General features: G+C 46.3%; 1 protein-coding gene across 1 annotated transcript in view; it reads right to left on the minus strand.

Moving 5' to 3' along the window:
* Window positions 1-23,374, minus strand: part of LOC121289860 (transmembrane protein 150A-like) — a 42,024-nt gene extending 18,650 nt beyond the window's left edge. Inside the window, exons 1-6 of the mRNA XM_041209767.1 lie at window positions 23,276-23,374; window positions 17,565-17,612; window positions 13,393-13,479; window positions 10,670-10,737; window positions 8,061-8,188; window positions 2,723-2,900 (exon numbers count right to left, since the gene is read on the minus strand). Of these exons, the coding sequence (XP_041065701.1) occupies window positions 2,723-2,900; window positions 8,061-8,188; window positions 10,670-10,737; window positions 13,393-13,479; window positions 17,565-17,612; window positions 23,276-23,340 (574 nt within the window). The 5' untranslated portion in view covers window positions 23,341-23,374. The remainder of the gene's footprint in view (window positions 1-2,722; window positions 2,901-8,060; window positions 8,189-10,669; window positions 10,738-13,392; window positions 13,480-17,564; window positions 17,613-23,275) is intronic.
* Between the last annotated feature and the right edge of the window lie 249 nt (window positions 23,375-23,623).

The raw sequence follows: 23,623 nt of genomic DNA on the forward strand, positions 1-23,623 counted from the left end.
CAGCTCACGTCCTCAATCCGAAGGAGGGACACCATCATTTTCCTTTCAGTGAACTGTCTTGCACTGTCAAAGTGGCTGGAAAATTCCTCAGATCGGCCCAACCTGCGCTGGGGTCACTTTTCCAGAAGCATAGCGGATGCTCCGTTTAAAATGTGTAGGCAGGACTTCCACTCCCCTTCCGGAGAAGTCATGGCAGTGAAAGGGGAACAAGCTCCAAGGAATTTCCCAGTCAGTGAATACCAATGATATCCTAAAACGTAAGGTAGCCGAATCAGAACAGCTGAAGTGGCAGTGCCTCTGGGCAAACTTGTGCTACCAGTTCTAACTACACAAACATTAATTAGGCAAAAAATGTTTTCGAGTGGGGACATGTGTGGGACATGAAGGGAGCTCAGCAAAACTAGCTTGTCATTCTCTGGTTTAACAGAATTTCTAGCTTACAAAGTGGAAATTCCTCATAACAATGGCATTTCAAAATGCAAGCCCGAGTCGTTGCTACAAGTTGTTGCACAATGTAATGGCCACTCAAGCAAGGAGCAGCATTCCTGCTGACTGAACAGAAAGTATTGCTTACCTTTTGTGTTGTTTGCCCATTCTCTTGCCCATCTCTCTCAAATTTGCTGACTCTCGCTGAGCTAAGGTGTTGCTAAGTGCTGTAAAAGACCTGAAATTAGCGCCAACGCAGCACAGGCCAGCAATCGTGGCTGGGTCTGTAATAATCAGCGGCATGCTACCTTTATCGAGCGAGCCCAGGTTTTGGGATTTGCATTATTGAGTTAGTGAAGACTCTTTACCGTTGTCAAAGACAACATAACCAGAGGGAACATATCCGCCAATGGAAGAACCTCTGACAACAAGACAGGATGGGTCAGAGAGCCAAACTTCCAATTAACTCCCATCCATAATGATTTAATATTTAAAGATAGAGCCTCAGAATCAGTGTCTCGCATTTACAAAGCTAGCTTTCCTAAGCTAAAGTTCTGGGGTTGAAATGCAGCTTAGAAATTGCCCTGGGAATGCGGTCAAATTCAAGGAGTTGCTTCAGTTCAGCACAGGCGATGCTGGGAGCACCATCCACTAGGATTAACATTCTAGGGGACAACAGCACATTTGTGTACCAGCCAAGATCACAATTCCCTGCCGCAGCATTCATTCACTTAAACTATAGCGCGAAGCCAACAGAGATCAGAAAATCCCGGGGTCGATTTCTGTTTATGCAGAATGTGGGGTTGGGGTGGTGCAGGCACTATTCCAACTGGTCTAAACAAACCATCAGCCGGGGATTTCCACTATTCTGTGATCGCTATTAAGAAATATTGACAGAATCTACAGGAGCGAGCTTGGCTCCAGCAACCCTTGCAACCACACAGCGCACTGCCACTCCCTGTTGCTTACACATAACAGACAATCATTAGACTGAGGTATGGGACAGATTCCCCTCCTCATGGAACCAGGCCTCAGCAAGAGTCTCTGCACAAGGACACAATGTTTTTAAGTTATCAGCTAGAGTTTTGCTTCCAGTTCTGGTCACCACACTTTAGGAAGGATGAATGTACAGGGCAGATTTACCAGAATGACTCCAGGGGTTTTAGCTGCAGGGTTAGATTGGAGAAGCTGGGACTGTTCTCCTTGGATGAAAGGAGGTTCAGGGAAGATTTGATAGAGGTGTACGATAGGTTTAGATAAGGTACAGAAAGAAAAGCTGTTCCCAGAAGCCAATATTTGTAGGCACTAGGGGGGCACTGATTTAAGGTTTTGGGTAAGAGGTACAGAGGCTGATGTGATGAAGAACTTCCTTTTAACACAACAAGTGGGAATGAGCTGGAACTTGCTGCCTACAAGGGTAATGGAAGTAGAGACAATGAATGATTTCAAAGGGGAATTGGATGGACACTTGAAGTAAGCAAACTTGCAGGGCTATGGGACTGACTGGGTTGCTCTACAGAGAGCTGGCATGGACTCGATGAACTGAATTGCCTTCTCCTGTGCCGGGATGACTCCATGATTTTTCACTGTTCCTTTCCTCCAGCTACATCCGGGTGAGTTGCTGGGTCAGCAATCACTCCCAGCAGACAATGATTTCCAGAGTCCCAGTGGCTTGCCTGGAGATTCCCCACAACAGCACGTAGGGAACTCAGTTCATGGCAAATGTTGAGCCAAATGAGTGCCAACTCGGAGACATGCCAAAGATTTAAATTCAGATTCAGATGAAAATTTAGCCTCACTTTACAAATCAGAAATTGAAACAAAGCTCCCTCTGAGGCTCATTTTCCAGTCTCCATAAATACTCTTGGGGGAAGAGGGGGTAAGGAGGGGATTCAAACCGCATGAGTAAAGGCACCCAAAAAACTCAAACGTACCCATTTTGCAGGCTCTGTTGGTAGCAGCAATCAGGCCCTCAGAGCTTTCAATTAGCACAGGCCCACTGGCAAAGAAAAAGTCACGTGCGCACGTTTGAAGGGGCCTCGGCACCAATTCTAGGACTGACACATCTTGAGTTCTCGCTCCACAGCCACCGTTGGCTGCTTCGGAGTTCACCGCCCCAATTCCCCATCCCACGGCCCCAATGGAGGTCATGACCCACAGCTTGGGAACCTCTTGCCTGAGCAACGAAGACCCCAGCAGCACGGGCGCTAAGGCACCTCACTCAAACATTATACCCGCCACCACATCACTGATAAAACCGATGCATGTTTGGACGGAGTACCGGACAGAAGGATACTGAGGGCAAGAGAGATTAAGGCCAGTATGGCGAGGATGACCCTGATGTGGCCGATCCAGTGATCCAGAAGTGATATTGCGACTTTGTACGTCAGAATGCACTGTAGGCAGATAAAAACCATACCCGCAGGAAAGGCCACTCCAGCACCAATGTAATGCAAGCTTTTAACATGGTCAACCTGGAGAAATAGGAACAGGTCTTAATGCATGGCCAATAATCAAACACACTAGCTTTATACAAAATAAAAACAAAGTGCTGAAAATACTCAGCGAGGTCTGGCAGCGTTCCCTGGAGAGAGAAACTGAATTAACATTATGAGCTGGATATGACTCTTCAGAACTGAAGGGAGGTAAAAATGTGATGGGTTTCATGCTGTTGAAAGCGGGGACTGGTAGAAGAACAAAAGGGAAGGTCTCTGATAGGGTAGAGGGTGGGAGAGATTAAATAACAAAGATGTCATTGGAACAAAAGGCAAAGGGAACGGTAATGGTTGCAGTAAAGAAACAAAGCATTGGTCCAGACTGAGTGTAAATGGCAGAATAAAGACCAATTCTGTCTGAAAGTAGAAACATGAAAACAAGATACAGGCTGGCACTTGGCAGATAAAAAACAAAATGGAGGGCAAGGTTCATGGTCTGAAGTTGTTGAACTCAAAGTTGAGTCCAGAAGGCTGTAAAGTGCCCAACCAAAAAATGAGGTGCTGTTCCTCAAGCTTGCGTTGAACTTCACTGGATCACAGCAGCAGGCCGAGGACAGTAATGTCAGCATGAGAGCAAGGCGGTGAATTAAAACGGCAGGCACCGGAAGGTCAGGGGCGTGCTTGCAGACAAAGCGGAGGTATTCCGGCAAAGACTGCATTAACCATTCAACAGTAAAATTCCCTAATTGCAAAACACAAGTATAAGTTTTTTTGAGTCCCAGAACATTACATATTATTCAACGTATCATGGATTTGAAAATCCAGAGATGAAGAGTTCCCACCTGGGGCAGCTATCCCAATAACTTTGGGGACCCATATCTCAACAAGGTGTCAGCACTTTCAGGAGAAAATTAAAAGACTCATGTCCCCTCCCCTGCTCAGGCACTGGTGCCCTCTAGTACTTCAATCAAACAGCCAGCATTCACGTGCAAGCCTGCTTATTAATTATTCAACCATAGCTGACTTTGAGCTTGGTCCCTCCCAAAATTCACATCTGCACCCTTTCTAGCAGGAGATATAGGACAGCCATCAGGTGCAGGAATCACCGGGAGGTCTGGCCCCTCCCTAACTCAGGGACGTTGAGCCTAACTAGAGAGACAACCCAGCTGAAATCAACCACTAAGCTAACCTGGGTTTGCATCAGGCCTGTACAACCCAGAACCACATCAGCCTCTGAACGAACAGGGCAACCACTTTATCTTAACACACCCAGAGCATGAATAAATGGTGCAGTATGGATGCTGCTCTTAGGGGGTTTGATTTGAGCCGCATTGTTGGGCAACCTTTTCTTTTTAACCTGAAGAGCCTTTCTACAAAACAAAATTAAAACTACTGGGAACCACAAGACAAAAGTTCAGCATTTCTAAGCCAAATACTTGGCAAATCCCATCACGGCTGCTGGTAGAGTTTAAATTTAATTAACAAATCTGGAAAATAAAGCTAGTCTCATTAATGGTGACCATGACAACTATCGTCAATTGTCGTTAAAAACCCATCTGGCCTACATGTGACTCCAGACCCACAGCAACGTGGTTGACTCTTAACTGCCCTCTGAAATGGCCGAGCAAGCCACTCAGTTCAAGGGCAATTTAGGGGTGGGCAAGAAATGTTGGCCTTGCCAGTGACACCCACATCCCACGGAAAAATAATATATTTTTTTAAATTGCCAAGCGTCCCTAGTAGAAAACATAACTTTCATTATTATAAATAAAATGGTATTGAATTTATTTAATCAAGGGAAAGAAAAAGATCAAAATTAAAATAGGCTGACCTCTGAATTACCATGTTTATTGACCTTACTGTAATTTTGTCAGTAAAGTCATCTTTAAAACAAACTTTAACTTCACATGAGTAGAGTTAAGAACATTTTTTTGGCTTGTTGATTCTCGTGATAAAGCTTCTAGTAGTACATTCAGAATAATGTGTCATCTCTGCTATATTTGAAACAATATAGATCGCAACCTTAAAACCTTTTCCTTGAACCAAAGCCATTATCTATGGCGTGTTGTTGCCATGCTGTGGCCTGTGCCGTTCAAACAACTTTATTTGGAGCACAAGGAGGTTTTTCATTCAAAGAATCATTTGGAGTGGTAAAGTGCAGCATAATGATTAGGATTTTTTTTACCCTCACAATAAAATCACAGCTGTTAATTTTTTTTTCTTGCTTTATCTTTTCATGTTAATGCAATCGAACCAGGAAACGGTGGCAGTCGCAAATGAGATGTTAAAGAGTCACATGAGCTTCAGGAGCCGCAGGTTGCAGAGCTCTGCGCTAAGTGAAGGGAGCTTTACTCTGTGTAACTCATGACGCACCTTTCCTGGGAGTGCTGAGTGCCTGAAATGTGAAGTGTTCCATTCTTTACAGCACTAAACAGCTTCTGACGAGCACTAAAACTTCACAAAGTAAAACTCAACGTGCTCTGCTGACAAGCAGGCCTGGCAAATGAAAATCCCAAGAGCAAATTGCAGGGATAACATTTCTCTAATTAGATAGAAGGCAGAAGTAGTTTATGTAACGACAGACCACAGGAATGGAATATAACAGGAATGTAATTGAATAATATTTGGGAAGTGCAGCGTTGTAAACAGGCCCACACCTGATCTCACCCAGCCACACTGGCTGTCTGCCAACCTGCTGGGTCTGTTTGAAACAGAAAGTGATCACTCCATAATGGTGCCCGAATCCCCCAAGGCCAGGTTTTGGAAATGGTTAAAAACAGATGAGGAAGGAAGCTAAAGCATTTAAATTGTCTTTCTCCTTAATAACAACTAAAGATGGCTCCATTCAGCAAATCTGGACGTCACACAATCACCAACATCTGGCAAATTTCGGTCTCAGACACCAAAGCGACACTTTAAGTGACATCCAAAACTCTGCTGCCAGGTCTTAACTCACACCAACTCCTGTATCACCCGCTGTGCTCACTGATCTACACTGGCTCCCAGTTAAGCAACATTTTGACTTTAAAATTCTCATCCTTGTTTTCAACTCCCTCCATGGCCTCTCCCCTCCCTATCTCCTCCAGCTCCACAACCCTCCAAGATATCTGAGCTCTTCTAATCCTGGTCACTTGAGCATCCCTGATTTTAATCAGTCCATCATTGGTGGCCATGTGTTCAGTTGCCTAGGCCCCTCTGCCTCTCTACCTCACTTTCGTCCTTTAAGACGCTCATTAAATCTCGACCAAGCTATTGGTCATCTGACCTGATATCTCATTATGTAGCTTAGCAACATACTTTGTTTTATAATGCTCTTGTGAAGCGCGTTTCATCATGTTAAAAGCCCTATATAAGCTGTTGTTGGCCCCTGATGGAACATGTAGATGTTAGGTGATGTGGGCAAGATCAGGCTCTTTCTTGTTCCTCTCCTGCCACTTCACACAAACTCTTCCAGTCAAGAGTGGACACATTGCCTGGAAACTGGACACACAGACCCACACGGACCGGGACCCAAGCAGAGTGTCAGCAGCTTTAGGAGAGGGGACAAAAATAGGGGAAAAGCACACCAAAACATAAAAATCAAAATTCCAAAATCCACAGACCTCCTTTGCCCAAACAAATGATGTGTGCTGACTCCTGCAAATAGTGTTATCTGAATCCAAGTCTCATCGAGATGTCAACATCTTTTGTGCACAAAATTACAGTTTGTCAGCTCCAGCTAGAGTGTAATTTTTTTTTGAAAAAGCAGTATTCATACATCAAGCTAAAATCTAATAATTACTCACAAAGGTCACCTTTTCTTTTGCTGGCTTTCTCACCAACAGGTAAGACGGGGAGGTGTTGGCAGGGTCATAGGTCCAAAAGTGCCAGTCAGCCACTAGCACTTTGACCAGTTGGAAACTGGACAGTGTCAACCAGGCAGCAACTGAAACTCTGGTCACCAGGTTTAATAACAACATTTAATACACACATTAATTGCTTTTCTCCTCATTTTGGCCTTCCCAATACCTCAGAGTCATTGTGGCACAGGAGGAGGACATTCGGCCCATTGAGTGCATGTCGGTCAATCTCTGTAGGTCAATCCAGTCAGTCCCATTCCCCTGCTCTATCCCCATTTATTTCCACAAGTTTATTTCCCTCAAGCGTCCGTCCAATCATCACCTCCGTGTAGGCAGCGAGTTCCAGGTCGTTACTACTCTCTGTGGAAAAAAGTTCTTCCTCACAATCCCCCTCTATCTCCTGCCCAAAATATTAAATCCAAGCCCCGTAGCCCTTGTACAATTAGCTCATGGGAACAGCTTTGTCTACCTTATTCAAACCTGTCAGAATCTTGTCCACCTCTATCAAATCTCCCCTCAATCGCCTTTACTCCAAGGAGAACAACCCCAGCTTCTCCAACCTAACCTTGTAGCTAAAGCCCCTCATCCTTGGAACCGTTCTGGTAAATCTCCTCTGCACCTGGTAGCCATCCTTCATTTGAAAGCCGTTGGACAGAGGGTTTGTGGCAAGCTATTCAACTTGTGTGGCAACACATTCTTCAGGTAACGATGACCCAAGGATACTGAGTAGCGCCAAGGAAGTGAGAAACCTGGATCATTATCCCTCTTCCTAACTCATCGGTGAGCTTCTAATTGTGTCATTAGACAAGAGCTAACAACAGCAAGGCCAGCGACTGAATGCTAAGTTGTTTGGTCCATGTGGTTTAATGGTTTTTACTTTCATGGGATGTGGGCATCACTGGCAAGGCCAGCATTTGCTGCCCATCCCTAATTGCCCTTTAATAGTGTGGCTTGCTACGCCATTTCAGAAGGCAATTAAGTGTCAACCACATTTCTGTGGGTCTGGAGTCACATGTCGGCAGGTGTCCTTCCCTAAAGGGACATTAGCAAACCAGGTGGGTTTTTACAACAATCGATAGTTTTATGGTCACCGTTACTGAGACAAGCTTTGTATTCTAGATTTATTAATTGAATTTGAATAGCTGCCATGGTGGGATTTGAACCCATGTCCCCAGAACATTAGTCTGGCCCTTAGGATTGCGAGTCCAGTGACATTACCACTACGCCACTTTCACCCCTTATTTAGTCGCAGGATAATCACAAGAAGTGCTCAGAAAATTAATCCCCATGCTTTTGTAAAAAGGGTCCAGCACAAAGATTTGTTAACCTTGGCACGAGGAAAAATAGAACAGGGCCTTACTTGGAAATTTCCGACCATGATCAGGCCAACCGCATTAATGCAGCCGGTGACCAGGGCTCCCGTGTTGATCCACATGGGACGACATCTCTCCAGAATCTGACCGTAGCGTAGGACACAGATCACCACCACTGGATGGACACAAGAAACACAGCCGATCATTAGCAATGACAGGCACAACACTAGACACATGCAGAAATTAGGGCCATTTCTATCGCTGGGCACAGGCTGCATTTAGGACAGTTCCTATACTTAGGCTCATCAGATAAAGATTTTTTTTTAGGTGAATTTTTGCATTAGTCAGGGTGAGTCATATCAGGCAAGGATTTGAAATATTTTGGGCTCTCACTGTCATCACCAAGCACTCAGACTCTTCGGCAGCCTTGTACGTATGCAAATCAAAGCTCCCTCTGCAATGCCCAATCAAGTAATTATGCAGGTAACTAGCACCGACAGATGGGCAATAAATGCTGGCCTAGCCAGCGACACCCACATCCTGTAACCAAATTTTAAAAACGTAACACCTGCACCTCCAATCCAGATACAAATAGAGTTAGATAGAGAGTAAAGCTCTCTCTATACTGTCCACATCAAACACTCCCAGGACAGGTACAGCACAGGGTTAGATACAGAGTAAAGCTCCCTCTGCACTGTCCCCATCAAACACTCCCAGGACAGGTACAGCACGGGGTTAGATACAGAGTAAAGCTCCCTCTACACTGTCCCCATCAAACACTCCCAGGGCAGGTACAGCACGGGGTTAGATACAGAGTAAATCTCCCTCTGCACTGTCCCCATCAAACACTCCCAGGGCAGGTACAGCATGGGGTTAGATACAGAGTAAAGCTCCCTCTACACTGTCCCCATCAAACACTCCCAGGGCAGGTACAGCACGGGGTTAGATACAGAGTAAAGCTCCCTCTACACTGTCCCCATCAAACACTCCCAGGGCAGGTACAGCACGGGGTTAGATACAGAGTAAAGCTCCCTCTGCACTGTCCCCATCAAACACTCCCAGGGCAGGTACAGCACGGGGTTAAATAAGGAGTGAAATTTCCTGTACTCTACTCCTAACAACACTTCTTAATTTTGTTACAAATATGGAATATTTGTGACTATATTTAAAGATCATAAAAAATGAAGTTGAGCTGATGACGAAGGAATGAAGAATAAAATATAGCAATGCTGCCAAAGCAAGCAGTAGTATTTCCTGTCGACATTTTCTCATTCCTGTTGATGACAGAGACAAATGCTGAGGTAGTTTTATGGGTGCTTTCTACAACTTATCCAAGTGTGAATTCTTTACTTAGACTGGACATTGAATGGTAACCATGAGGTGAGCACACTACCTGACACCAATACCCAGATCAACTACAACCGTATTTATATAGTACTTTCAACAAATTTGAGCCAAGGTGCTTCACAAAGACATAATCTGACAAAAACAGACACAGAGCCATTGAATGAGTTATTAGCAGGGGAATATCTAAACTGGTGAAAGAGGTGAGTTTTAAAGGAGGGTCTTAAATGAGAAATGGGAGGTGACGAGGTAGAGGGTATGAGGCAGGAAATTCTAGAGCTTAGAGTCTAGACAGCTGTAGGGACTGCAGGCAATAGTGAAATGATGTGGCAGGGGAGAGAGAAGGCAATGGGGAGAGTGCAATGAAGCTATTGTCAAAGAAAGAAAGAGCTCAGGTGGTTAGTAGAGCTGAAAGGTATAGAAATGAAGGGCAAGGCCAAGATGGGATTCTAAAACGAGGAAGAACCTTTCAGATTTGAGGCTTGTCACCTTCCAGAGGAAGTCTCAGTGGAAAGCACCTCCAACATGGCCCTGTCTGAAAACACGAAACTCAGCACTGTTTCCGCTCATGGGTGTCCAGTATAAGAGGGGACTAATATAACACAGTTACAAACAGATCTGATCCAACAAATCAGAGGTATTTCCTTACATAGTGTAAGGTGGGAATGAGGAACTTGTTGCCACATAGGGTGGTTAAAGCAGATTGTCACACTTAACAGGATGCATTCATGAGGGAGAAGAGAATATAGGGATATGGCCGCAAGGTAGAAAGAGGTAGTTTGAGTGGGAGGAACCAGCATGGAACCAAATGGCTGTTTCTGTGATGTAATTCCTTGAAGCACAGGATTCAGACCAGAGATCTGCTGTGTTATTTAGGTATATATTACATAGTGTGTTACCAACGTAGCCATTCAAGGTTGTTGCTCCTCCTCACCCTCTCGCTCTAATGGCTCGGTGCACTGTGCATGTGGTACTAAGGGACACAGATGAGGAAATCTCCCAAACTCGATCTGTGCTTACCTATTCCACTTCAGATTAAGTGTTATTGAAGCTGCTACCATTGGGTTTTGTTCTGGACTGGGGCAGAATGTTTGACAATACACCTCATTCTACGGTGAAATTACTGGCCAGTATTCAAAAGCACCAAGACAGCTTAGCAAGAGGCCGACTTTTAAACTACAGCCGTGCTGCTTTTACACAAAAGTGGCAGGAATAACTGATTCCGAACGGAAGCAATAAAGGTTTATGCCTCTTGTGAAGTAATCCTACAGTCCAGTTGCTACTTCCAGTAATGAATCAGTGGATGACTTACCCATAAAAGCCCCCACATTGCCAATTAAACTGAAGAAGCAGCTTTCAGGAGGGTACGAGCCACATTTACTGTCGAGGAAATATTAAAAGCAAGTTAGTAAAGAGGTTTGATTCGATAGCTGCTCCCCAGTATTCTCCGCTCCTGAAGGCACTTATCCGGCTGGGTTACAGTTCCCCAGGGGCTGCAACCTATCTAACAGCCTTAACAAATGGGCCATTTTACACACAAGAGATTAGAATTGAGTATCACTGGACTTTTTGACCGCAGAATTGTCAAAATTAAGCTTAGTTCAATCTTCCTGGGGCAAGGTTATCCAGTAGAGATGTAAAAGAAAAGGGAGGGGTAGGGAGGGGAATTGGCTAATAGGGTCCTCTTCTTGGATCTGTTGCCTTGTGTGTGCCAATTATTTACCTTCCTATTATATGCCCAGTGATTATCTTACCCTTTGGGGAGCCAGGAGGTGAATTACTTGCTGCAGAATTCCCAGCTTCTGACCTGCTCCTATAGCCACAGTATTTATATAGCTGTGCGTATAATTCAATAAATGTACATGTAACTCATGGAGGTGCTGCAAGAGAACTCAAATATGAATGCAAATATGTTTGAAAGTGGGGAAGGAAGCAGTTTATAAGTATTATCAGCTGGTACGGTCTAGTGCTACAGAATTTAGCAATGTTTTTCCAACATTTTAGGAATAAAAATGTAACTCCAATTTAACCTTTACTGATTATTTTTTGGGAGAAAACAGTTTCCTCTGGCAGGAGGATTAGTAACTAGAGGACAAATTTAAGATAACTGGCAAAAAAATGCAGGGAGAAGAAAATGAAGATTGTTTTTACACAGTGAGTTAGGGACGACTGCCAGAGGACTAGTGACCAGCTATAATGATTGCTATATTTAAAATAGGAGATAACTCCTATTTATATGGAACAACTATGACCAATTGCCTTAATGACAGTGGCAGGAAAAATAATGGAATCCTTACTCATAGATGCAACAGAAAAACATCTAGAAACCCAAAATATAACTGAGAAATCAGTACAGATTTCAAAATGGAAGGCCGTGCTTGACCAACTACTGAATTCTTTCAAGAATGGACAGAAACGATGGATAGAAATACTGCAGTGGACATAATATATTTGCATTTTTAAAAATCCTTGGATAAAGTACTGCATACTTTAGACTTATAGCAGACTAGTGACCAAGGTCAGACTTGTGGAGTTAGGGGACAAGTAGCAGAATGGACAGCAAATTTGGCTACAAAACAGAAAACAAGGGCTAAATATGCTGATAAGGTGAACATTGGAGTGTGCAATTGACACAGAAGAGGCAACAAAATACATTAATAAACATGCAGCATAGATGTGCAACTGGCAAATGATTTTCAACATAGTTAAAGTGAGGTGGTACATTTTAGTAGGTGGAATAAGGTGGTGCTGGGGTAGGGGGGGTGTGTGTATGCATGTGTGTGTGTGTTCTCTAGGTTTTGTGAAAAAGCCTATATTAAGGAAAGACTGGCTCCAGATCCCTCCTTTACTCAGTGAATGAGCAGCAAATTATAACTGTGCTGTCCTCACTTCTTGCTTTCTCTCATCTCAAGGTGACTCACTCTCCCTCCATTTCACCAAAACTAAGCAGAGGCGTTCACGAGTGCGATTGGAGGTTAGTGAAAAATATATCCCGGAATAAAAGCAGAAAATCTGGAAGTACCCAGCCAGTTTGTCAGCATCTGCGGAGAGAGAAACAGAGTTAACTCTGTAGCAGTTCACAGATGCTGCCAGTTGCTAAGTAATTCCAGTATTTTCCATTTCTATTTCAGATTTCCAGCACCTGAAGTACTTTGCTTTTATAATATATTATTGGAAATGGGCCAAGTGAACCTACTGGAGCTGAAGTTTCGATGGAGTCATTGCTTTACTGCATTGCTCAATGCAGTCAAGTTGTTGTGTTGTGGTTTTACTTGCTGCCTAGCCATTGCAAATCCCTTTTCTCCCAGAATTGCTCTCGAGAAGGCGATGTTGAGCCCCCCCCCACCCTTCTGGAATTACTCTGGTCCACGTGGTATAGGTCCAACCACGGTGCTTATTCTGTGACAGTTTGATACAACTGGGTGGCCATTTCAGTTAAGAGTCAACTACATTGCTGTGGGTCTGGAGTCACATGTAGGCCAGACCGGTCAAGGATGGCAGATTTCCTTCCCTGAGAGAGGGTAGTGAACCAGGTGGGTTTTTAATCCAGTAGTTTCAAAATCGTTAGCACCTTATGAGATTTATTAATTAATTGAATGTAAGTTCCCCCCGCTGCCCTGGTCGGATTTGAACTTGCGTCCCCAGAGCTTCTGGATTATTTGCCCGGTAATACTATCACCACGTTACCACCCAAACTTTTCTGAAATAAAAAGAAACCATACACGCACATGGTAAAGGTCAAATCAAACAAGGGAAGCTGGAAAGCAGAAATCAGTACAAATGTTGCTGGAATTCAGGACAATGCTGAAAACAGATGGCAGATTAAAATTAGCCTGACAAGGACTAGTTTATAATTTAGGCAGAAATCATTCAATTTAGGTCCTTATTGAAAAGAACCAATGAAAGGCCTGACTTGAGCTATTGACCAGTCTTCTTGTTTTGCTGCATCAATGGACATGCTGCATAATTTTTTGCTCCATGGGTCAGACGACTATTGGGTGCATGCAGCCAAATCGATTAAAAAGTCTCCCCTACCTGACCAATGGGATATCCTGAACTGTGCAGCAGCTTTTCGGATAGCCATGCTTAGAGGTGTCCTCGGAGCAGGACTCGTTATATAACCTTGGGAATAAAAGAGAGAGCTCGTCAGCAGCAAACTAGCTTCAAATCATTCTCGTGTGGAAACTGTGCGCTTTCGTTTTCGAGGGCACCGAATCTGCAATCAATGTGTGTGGGCTGTAACACCCAGAATAATGCCCTAAAAGCAAGGGTCTGTCACAGGGCTGGGAAATACTCGGAATGGCGGGGGGGAACGGTTAGCAGACAAATTCAAGAAAGGGCACTTTCCCCCATACAATAATTCCATATATTATCTGGGGCCCAACAATTGAAGGGACACATGGATTGGGAAGAGAGCATGCAGTTTGATTGGCAGAGCAACAAGCGAACATGGGAAACAGCATCTGTGAGAAGCTGCTCTTCCAATCACAGATTCTGTCTCTCCCATACTCCAGCTCCTCCAATCACAGATTCTGTCTCCCCCATGCTCCAGCTCCTCCAATCACAGATTCTGTCTCCCCCATACTCCAGCTCCTCCAATCACAGATTTTGTCTCTCCCATGCTCCAGCTCCTCCAATCACAGATTCTGTCTCCCCCATGCTCCAGCTCCTCCAATCACAGATCCTGTCTCCCCCATGGATCTAACTCCTCCAATCACAGATTCTGTCTCCCCCATGCTCCAGCTCCTCCAATCACAGATTCTGTCTCCCCCATGCTCCAGCTCCTCCAATCACAGATTCTGTCTCCCCCATGCTCCAGCTCCTCCAATCACAGATTCTGTCTCCCCCATGCTCCAGCTCCTCCAATCACAGATTCTGTCTCCCCCATGCTCCAGCTCCTCCAATCACAGATTCTGTCTCCCCCATACTCCAGCTCCTCCAATCACAGATTCTGTCTCCCCCATGCTCCAGCTCCTCCAATCACAGATTCTGTCTCCCCCATGCTCCAGCTCCTCCAATCACAGATTCTGTCTCCCCCATGCTCCAGCTCCTCCAATCCCAGATTCTGTCTCCCCCATGCTCCAGCTCCTCCAATCACAGATTCTGTCTCTCCCATGCTCCAGCTCCTCCAATCACAGATTCTGTCTCCCCCATGCTCCAGCTCCTCCAATCACAGATTCTGTCTCCCCATGCTCCAGCTCCTCCAATCACAGATTCTGTCTCCCCCATGCTCCAGCTCCTCCAATCACAGATTCTGTCTCCCCCATGCTCCAGCTCCTCCAATCACAGATTCTGTCTCCCTCATGGATCTAACTCCTCCAATCACAGATTCTGTCTCCCCCATGCTCCAGCTCCTCCAATCACAGATTCTGTCTCCCCCATGCTCCAGCTCCTCCAATCACAGATTCTGTCTCCCCCATGCTCCAGCTCCTCCAATCACAGATTCTGTCTCCCCCATGCTCCAGCTCCTCCAATCACAGATTTTGTCTCCCCCATGCTCCAGCTCCTCCAATCACAGATTTTGTCTCCCCCATGCTCCAGCTCCTCCAATCACAGATTCTGTCTCCCCCATGCTCCAGCTCCTCCAATCACAGATTCTGTCTCCCCCATGCTCCAGCTCCTCCAATCACAGATCCTGTCTCCCCCATGGATCTAACTCCTCCAATCACAGATTCTGTCTCCCCCATGCTCCAGCTCCTCCAATCACAGATTCTGTCTCCCCCATGCTCCAGCTCCTCCAATCACAGATTCTGTCTCCCCCATGCTCCAGCTCCTCCAATCACAGATTCTGTCTCCCCCATGCTCCAGCTCCTCCAATCACAGATTCTGTCTCCCCCATGCCGGCTGCGCCAACTCCTCCAAAGACAGGTTCCCTCCCTTCCAGCCCTTGCTGCTCTTCCAGAATCTATGATTGGAGAAGCAGCAAGGGCGGGAAGTAGGGAACCGGTTACTGGAGGAGCTGCAACAATTATCGTAGGTGAGGATTCATCCAGCTGGAATTTTTCACGTTCTTTGTGATGAGGCCTAGAAAAAAAATAACAGAAAAGGAAAAGGATGGAGGGGGCTGGAAACTCAAACGAGGCCAGGAGCAGGTCTGGAGGAGTCGCCAGCACCAAAAATGAACAGGGGCAGCAGCCAGCAGAGAGAAGGTCCGACACAGCTTAATTTTGTGTGGTGGAGGGTGGAGGCTGGGAATGCAGTGAGCAATGGGAAGAGAAATGATCAACCATTCCGATTCATTTGGTCTTATATTAACTTACCGAAACTGCTAATGCCTGTCTGATTTCGGTGTCCTTGCATCAAATAGTTGGAATTTGAGATTAATCAGATCTTAGAATATGATTGTAAACTGGGAATTGTATTTAGGTAATGAACAGAGACCTTTCAGAAGGCAGGGTAGGCAACCTTAGCTCATTGATGATGACAAGAAGAGATGTAATGACAGACACTGAGAAAATGATTGATAGACATAAAAATGTGAGCAAACCATGTTTATTTTTTGATCTTACAAACAGTTTATTGTGAACATAACATTTTCATGAGTAAATAATATATATTATTAATAACATATATAGATATATTCTATCGATAAGTATTTGCTACTTTTGGCTATAATGGAAGCTTCAATTTTGATCAAAACCATTACCCCTTTTCCATATCTTTTCTCTGTTCCGGTTTTGTTTGAACCACTATTGCCAAATAAAGCTGTTACATTGCAAAATAAGTTTTTTTTTAAATCTAGCACTGACACATGGTTAGCACACTATTTTGATCCCATTAATCCTTGGCTTGAAATTGGATGACTTGCAATACATTATAGAGTTGTTCCCATTGGTATTTTCTTGCTACCTTGTCTATCTAAAGAAGCAAACCCTGAAAAGAAAATTCAACACATATACAGAAGGTAAAGCGTGACTGCAACGCCTGATAAAGGAATTAGTGAGAGTAAAACAGGAACCCAGAAAACCAAGAAGTAGCCCCTGAGAAAATCTCAAAAAAGAGCCCTTGGAAGAAAGTTGTTCTGACCCCTGGTTAATCATAGGAGCCAAGTGCAAGGAAGTTCTACTCAGGACAACCAGTAAACAGCTTATTAACAAGGGCAGGAATTAAACACCAGCTACCAGTCCGGATCATATCAATGTGGCAAAAATATTACATTGAATCAACTCCTTGCTGAGCCAGTTATCACAGGATTGCAATATGTGCACACAAACACAAATATTAAAAGGAGGTTTTGCGGCCCAGCAGCGATAGCGACCCTGCCTGTGAGCCAGAAGCTCCGGGTCCTCGTTCCCATTCTGGGCTTGATGGCCAAGGAAGGTGCGTTCATAATGGGGCCAAACAGGTTGAGTGTCAACCAGTAAATCCTTCCAACAAAGGCATGCGGGAAAGAGTGGGAGAGATTCCTGGCCAGCCACTACCATCACTATCCACAGCTCCACGCTACAAGATGCAGATAAAATGTGCATGTTGCCACAGCAACTCTGACTCTGAGTGATCTGTAACACACCACCGCCACACATTAAAAACTTAGCGAGGTCCTAACTCCTGACTTGCTAGGGGCACAATTTGATGGCTATGATAGTCCATTTTGACGCAAGTGGAAGGAGGGATGGGGAACGACAAAAAAAAACACACACAATTGTGTATACATAAGCTACACACTACTATGTATACACACAGACACAAGGGTCAGGCACTTGATGCAGCTCCAAACCTACTTAAGCAGAAAATATTTAAAGATATTCCTTGAGGGTTATTTGCTGCTCATTTAATATTTAAACAGACTACAGGAGGCCAAGGACAGAAACAGATTTCAAGCCAAAAGATTGATTCCAGTGTTGGGTGGGAGAAATCAGAGAGACACAGGAGCTGATCACTGTTAACTCCCATGTGCCACAATGCTCCAAGTTCTGTCAACCTCTGAGATGGGCTCTCGAAACATTGCATTACACTCCAAATCCCCTTCCCAAGTGAGGATTATTTTGCTGCCACTCCACCACATCTAAACGTTTACACAGTTTGCAGAGGACATTTTCCCAGCTGTTCTTATCCTACTCCCAGCAGAGGCTGACGTATTTTCCACCAGGAAATGGAAGCCTGACTGTTTTTTTGTAAGAAAAAAATAGCTTCCCTAGCACAGAAACCATTCACACTGCTGCTGCAACGAAGATTGATGATGGAAAAATAAATTGTAAATATCGTACCAGTTCCCGACAGGACAGACGTGGCGGTTCATCACTGCCATTGCGTATCTGAAAGGGAGGAACCAGGAGTTAGGGTACGCAGTGGATTTAGAATGGTGTGGGTCAGTTAAGCTGGTTAATCAGATCAACATTGCCAATTCCTGTTAAGAATTACACTAATCTCATCATTTTTGGCTGATTGCATTGGATTATAGACTTAAATACCAATGACAACAGAATTTCAGACTTACCGTTGGGAGGGGGGATTTTTCCCACTTGGTTTCAGAGAACCCTGTAGGTTGGTGTTTCTCCAATGTTTTTTGTCCGTGGACCACTGAGACAAAAGATCTATGCATCTACTTACCCGCTTTCACAGAGTGGTTACAGCACGGCAAGGAGGCCATTCGGCCCATCATGTCTGCACCAGCTCTCTGAACAAGCAACTCCCTTAGCGCCATCCTCCCAAATTCTCCCCGTAACCCTGTGCATTGGTCCTTTCCAAATAACAGTCTAATTCCCATTAGAATGCCTCGATTGAACCTGCCTCTACCACACTCTCAGAAAGTGATCCAGGCCTAAACCACTCGCTGTGCGAAGAAGTTTCTTCTCATACTGCTTTTGCCAATGACTTTAATTCTGTGCCCTTCCCCCTCTTGCTTGCCACCGCAAAAAAAGACTCAGCAGAATCGATGGGAAGAATGGTGTCATTTTTAATGAGACACAAATATTTGCATTCAGGTTGGAGAGTTGCCACCTCACGCCAGGATCCACGTTCAGCCGGTTCCTGGTGTTTCACAGTCCTACAGGTGTTGAAAAGCCTACCTGGGTGTTGGGACAGTGACATAAATCTTGCCCATCAAACTACATGATTGTCACTCGCACTCAGGACAACTGGTGTCCTGCATGCGGAAACCAGTCTGGTCGTGTTACGTGAGTGGTATGGGGGGAGGGTGGGGGAGATTCTGGACTGTTCTCTCATTTGACATAAGTCACGGTGTTGTGCGTCAGCGACTTGCATTTTGGACCAACCCACAAACCACCTGGAGGACCCTCACGGACCAGCAGCGGTCGAGAGGCGACTTGATTGAAACTTGTAAGTTCCTGAGGGGTCTTGACAGGGTGGATGTGGAAAAGATGTTTCCTCTTGTGGGAGAATCTAGGACCAGGCGTCTCTGTTTAAAAATAAGGGGTCACCAATTTAAGGCAGAGGTGAGGAGAATTCTTTTCTCTCAGAGGGTAGTGAGTCTTTCTTACCCTTTCTCACAAAAGGAAGCAGAGTCCTTGAATATTTTTAAGGCAGGTGGTAGATAGATTCTTGATAAAGCAAGGGGATGAAAGATAATCGGGGGTAGGCGGGAATGCGGAGTTGAGGTTACAACCAGATCAGGCATGATCTTATTGAATGGGGGAGCAGGCTCGAGCGGCCTCACTCCTGTTCCTAATTCGTATGGTCGTAATGGACCCCACTTTGAGAACCACTGTAAGCAAACAGATACCACAAGTCTACATTTCTCAGCACTTCGGTTCGGTGGTACTCGTATATAGTGACAGACTCCCAAAAGTCAGATGTATGTCAACATATAAAACATCAGGTCTTAAAGCCTGTAGGCATAAAAACCAGACAGAACCAGCTGATGAGAAAAATAGCAGACAATTGTTAAGCTCCATTTGTAGGCTGCTCAGACACAAAATCTCTCCAACATTCTTTTTTTGGACATCATCTGTTTTGTATTTCTACTCATAGCTGCGATTTCAGTAGTAACGGAGGCCACTGCAGTCCTGAGAAATAAACAGAATCATAGTACAACTGGCGGAGGTGACCCAGGATAAGGGAGAGAACATTAAAGCAAATTATATTCAGCATTGGCATTAGATGACCAGATGATTCAGCAGGGTTTTAAGCCTGCCAACTAGGTTCACACATGATCAATGGGCAGGTGGAAGAGGCGCCTAACGCAGCTCATCTCTCTACCATTGATACAATCGACCACTCCATTCTCCTCCATTTCCACACTATGATCACCTGCATGACTCTTAACCCCTACCTATCCATGTGTAGACAACAAAAGTCTTCTTGACCCCTTGCACCCATTTCAAGGGTGCCCCAAGCTTCCACCCTTGTTCCCTCCTGTCTACATCCTTCACCTTCGAGGCACCATTCACAAGTCTATCAAGTTCGAGAAGGACCTCGTACTTAGCGTTACTCCTTCATCACCACACTAATCTGCTTAGCAAAGCAGGTTGTAATTCTGCTGGCATTGTTTTCTCTGGAAAATGCAAAAACAGAGCCACCAGCTTCAGCTCTAGCCAAAACCTCCATATTCTTAATCCCAGCCTCTCCCTAGCTGTCTCCTGCTAAAACAAAGTGCTTGAGCTTTGGGCTGTGTTACCTGTCACTATGTTTGGGGCTACTAAATGCAACCAGTTGTCAGTTGTGGATCCACCACTTATTTTCTGTGACGTTAAGTTGCTCTGGCTGAAACCATACTTCCAATAAAGCACAACTTGTTCAAAGTTGATGGTCCCACTTCACAAGAGTAAAGTACTTCTGCCTAGTGCATCAGGACTATCACTGCACACTCCTGTTTTTATATGTATCAAAAAATTATCCACCAATAATTAAAGATCCAGTGTCACCTCTCATTTTAAACTGGGTAATTCTAATGCCTTGATCAGGAAAGCAAAATAAAAATGCATAGTTTCATCAACAACACAAAAACAACCCTCACCCTCAGATCTAAAGCAGTCCATGTCCAAATGCAGCACGACATGGACAATATCCATGATTGGGCTGACAAGTGGCAAATAACATTTATACCACACAAGCACCAGGCAATGACCATCGCCAACTAGAGAGAATCTAACCATCATCCCTTGATGTTCAATGGCATTACCATCACTGAATCCCCCACTATCAACATCCTGGGGGTTACCATTGACCAGAAACTGTACTGGACCAGCCATATAAATACTGTGGCTACATGAGCAGGTCAGAGGCTGGGAATCCTGTGAAGAGTAACTCATCTCCTGACTACCCAGTGCCTGTTCACCATCTACACGGCACAAGCCAGGAGTGTGATGGAATACTCCCCACTTGCCTGGATGAGTGTAGCTCCCACAGCACTCAAGAAGCCTGACACTATCCAGGGCAATCTGCCCGCTTGATTGACACCCCTTCTACAAACATTCACTCCCTCCACCACTGACGCACGGTAACAGCAGTGTGTGTACCGTCTACAAGATGTGCTGCAGGAACTCACCAAGGCTCCTTCAACAGCACCTTCCAAACTCATGACCACTACCACCTAGAAGGACAAGGGCAGCAGATACATGGGAACACCACCACCTGGAAGTTCCCCTCCGAGTCACTCACCATCCTGACTTGGAAATATATCACCGTTCCTTCACTGTCACTGGGTCAAAATCCTGGAACTCCCTCCCTAACAGCACGGTGTGTGCACCTACACCACATGGACAAAATCCTGGAACTCCCTCCCTAACAGCACGGTGTGTGTACCTACACCACATGGACAAAATCCTGGAACTCCCTCCCTAACAGCACTGTGGGTGTACCTACACCACATGGACAAAATCCTGGAACTCCCTCCCTAACAGCACGGTGTGTGTACCTACACCACATGGACAAAATCCTGGAACTCCCTCCCTAACAGCACGGTGTGTGTACCTACACCACATGGACAAAATCCTGGAACTCCCTCCCTAACAGCACTGTGGGTGTACCTACACCACAGGGACAAAATCCTGGAACTCCCTCCCTAACAGCACTGTGGGTGTACCTACACCACATGGACAAAATCCTGGAACTCCCTCCCTAACAGCACTGTGGGTGTACCTACACCACATGGACAAAATCCTGGAACTCCCTCCCTAACAGCACTGTGGGTGTACCTACACCACATGGACAAAATCCTGGAACTCCCTCCCTAACAGCACTGTGGGTGTACCTACACCACATGGACAAAATCCTGGAACTCCCTCCCTAACAGCACGGTGTGTGTACCTACACCACATGGACAAAATCCTGGAACTCCCTCCCTAACAGCACTGTGGGTGTACCTACACCACATGGACAAAATACTGGAACTCCCTCCCTAACAGCACGGTGTGTGCACCTACACCACACGGACAAAATCCTGGAACTCCCTCCCTAACAGCACGGTGTGTGTACCTACACCACATGGACAAAATCCTGGAACTCCCTCCCTAACAGCACTGTGGGTGTACCTACACCACATGGACAAAATCCTGGAACTCCCTCCCTAACAGCACTGTGGGTGTACCTACACCACACGGACAAAATCCTGGAACTCCCTCCCTAACAGCACTGTGGGTGTACCTACACCACATGGACAAAATCCTGGAACTCCCTCCCTAACAGCACTGTGGGTGTACCTACACCACATGGACAAAATCCTGGAACTCCCTCCCTAACAGCACTGTGGGTGTACCTACACCACATGGACAAAATCCTGGAACTCCCTCCCTAACAGCACTGTGGGTGTACCTACACCACATGGACAAAATACTGGAACTCCCTCCCTAACAGCACGGTGTGTGCACCTACACCACACGGACAAAATCCTGGAACTCCCTCCCTAACAGCACTGTGGGTGTACCTACACCACATGGACAAAATCCTGGAACTCCCTCCCTAACAGCACTGTGGGTGTACCTACACCACATGGACAAAATCCTGGAACTCCCTCCCTAACAGCACGGTGTGTGTACCTACACCACATGGACAAAATCCTGGAACTCCCTCCCTAACAGCACTGTGGGTGTACCTACACCACATGGACAAAATCCTGGAACTCCCTCCCTAACAGCACTGTGGGTGTACCTACACCACATGGACAAAATCCTGGAACTCCCTCCCTAACAGCACTGTGGGTGTACCTACACCACATGGACAAAATCCTGGGACTCCCTCCCTAACAGCGCTGTGGGTGTACCTACACCACATGGACAAAATCCTGGGACTCCCTCCCTAACAGCACGGTGTGTGTACCTACACCACATGGACAAAATCCTGGAACTCCCTCCCTAACAGCACTGTGGGTGTACCTACACCACATGGACAAAATCCTGGAACTCCCTCCCTAACAGCACGGTGTGTGTACCTACACCACATGGACAAAATCCTGGAACTCCCTCCCTAACAGCACTGTGGGTGTACCTACACCACACGGACTGCAGCGGCTCAAGGAGGCAGCTCACCACCACCTTCTCAAGGGGCAATTAGGGGTGGGCAATAAATGCTGGGCCCAGCCAGTGACGCCCACATCCAGACACAGGTTAGGTAGGTATGAAGTTGGAATTGGTCAGATAAGCAACCCTGGGAAATGGGCAATGGCATCTGCTGAAGTGACAGGACAGCTCCCTGGGGTGTCAGACATCCTCAGCCGGCGGCCGGCACGAGGAGCAGGCGCAGTGTCAGGCACCGTGCAAGAGCAGGCGTGGGTGGTTGACGGGCGGCAGCAGAAGGAGCAGGCGCAGTCCCAGTCCCAGTCCCGCGGGTTGTCAACGCCGGCGGCCGGGAGAAGGAGCAGGCGCAGTCCCAGTCCCGCGGGTTGTCAACGCCGGCGGCCGGCCGGAAGAGCAAGCGCAGTTGGTTGGTTGGTTGGTGGGTGGGGGAGGGGGTGGAACGGCAGGCAGGGCGGCTGGAAACGGAAAGAGCGGAGCAAGCCAGCGAGGAAAAAGCCCGTACTCACACGATCCATATGCCGGTGATGGAGAAGGCGGACAGGCTGACGGGGAGGACGAGCCACGCAGTCATTGGGAAACCCGCAGCCCCTTAACCTGAGACCCGGAGGGAGGGGGGGGGGGGGGGGGGAGGGGCGGGGGGGGAAGAGGTGGCCTCCGCCTCCCTCCCTCCCTCCCTCCCTCACAGACAGACACTCACTGCCGCCCAGAGAAAGCCGCTTCCCCCTCCTCCTCCTCCTCCTCCTCCTCCTCCCCCTAACCCACCCCGCAGCCCCGGCTCCACTCGCCGCCTCACACGCTGCCCGCTCATCGCAGCCCGGGCCGGCTTTCACCGCGCACGCGCGACGCCCGCGGGG

Source organism: Carcharodon carcharias, chromosome 17, assembly GCF_017639515.1.
Source record: "Carcharodon carcharias isolate sCarCar2 chromosome 17, sCarCar2.pri, whole genome shotgun sequence".
Classification (NCBI taxonomy): domain Eukaryota; kingdom Metazoa; phylum Chordata; class Chondrichthyes; order Lamniformes; family Lamnidae; genus Carcharodon; species Carcharodon carcharias.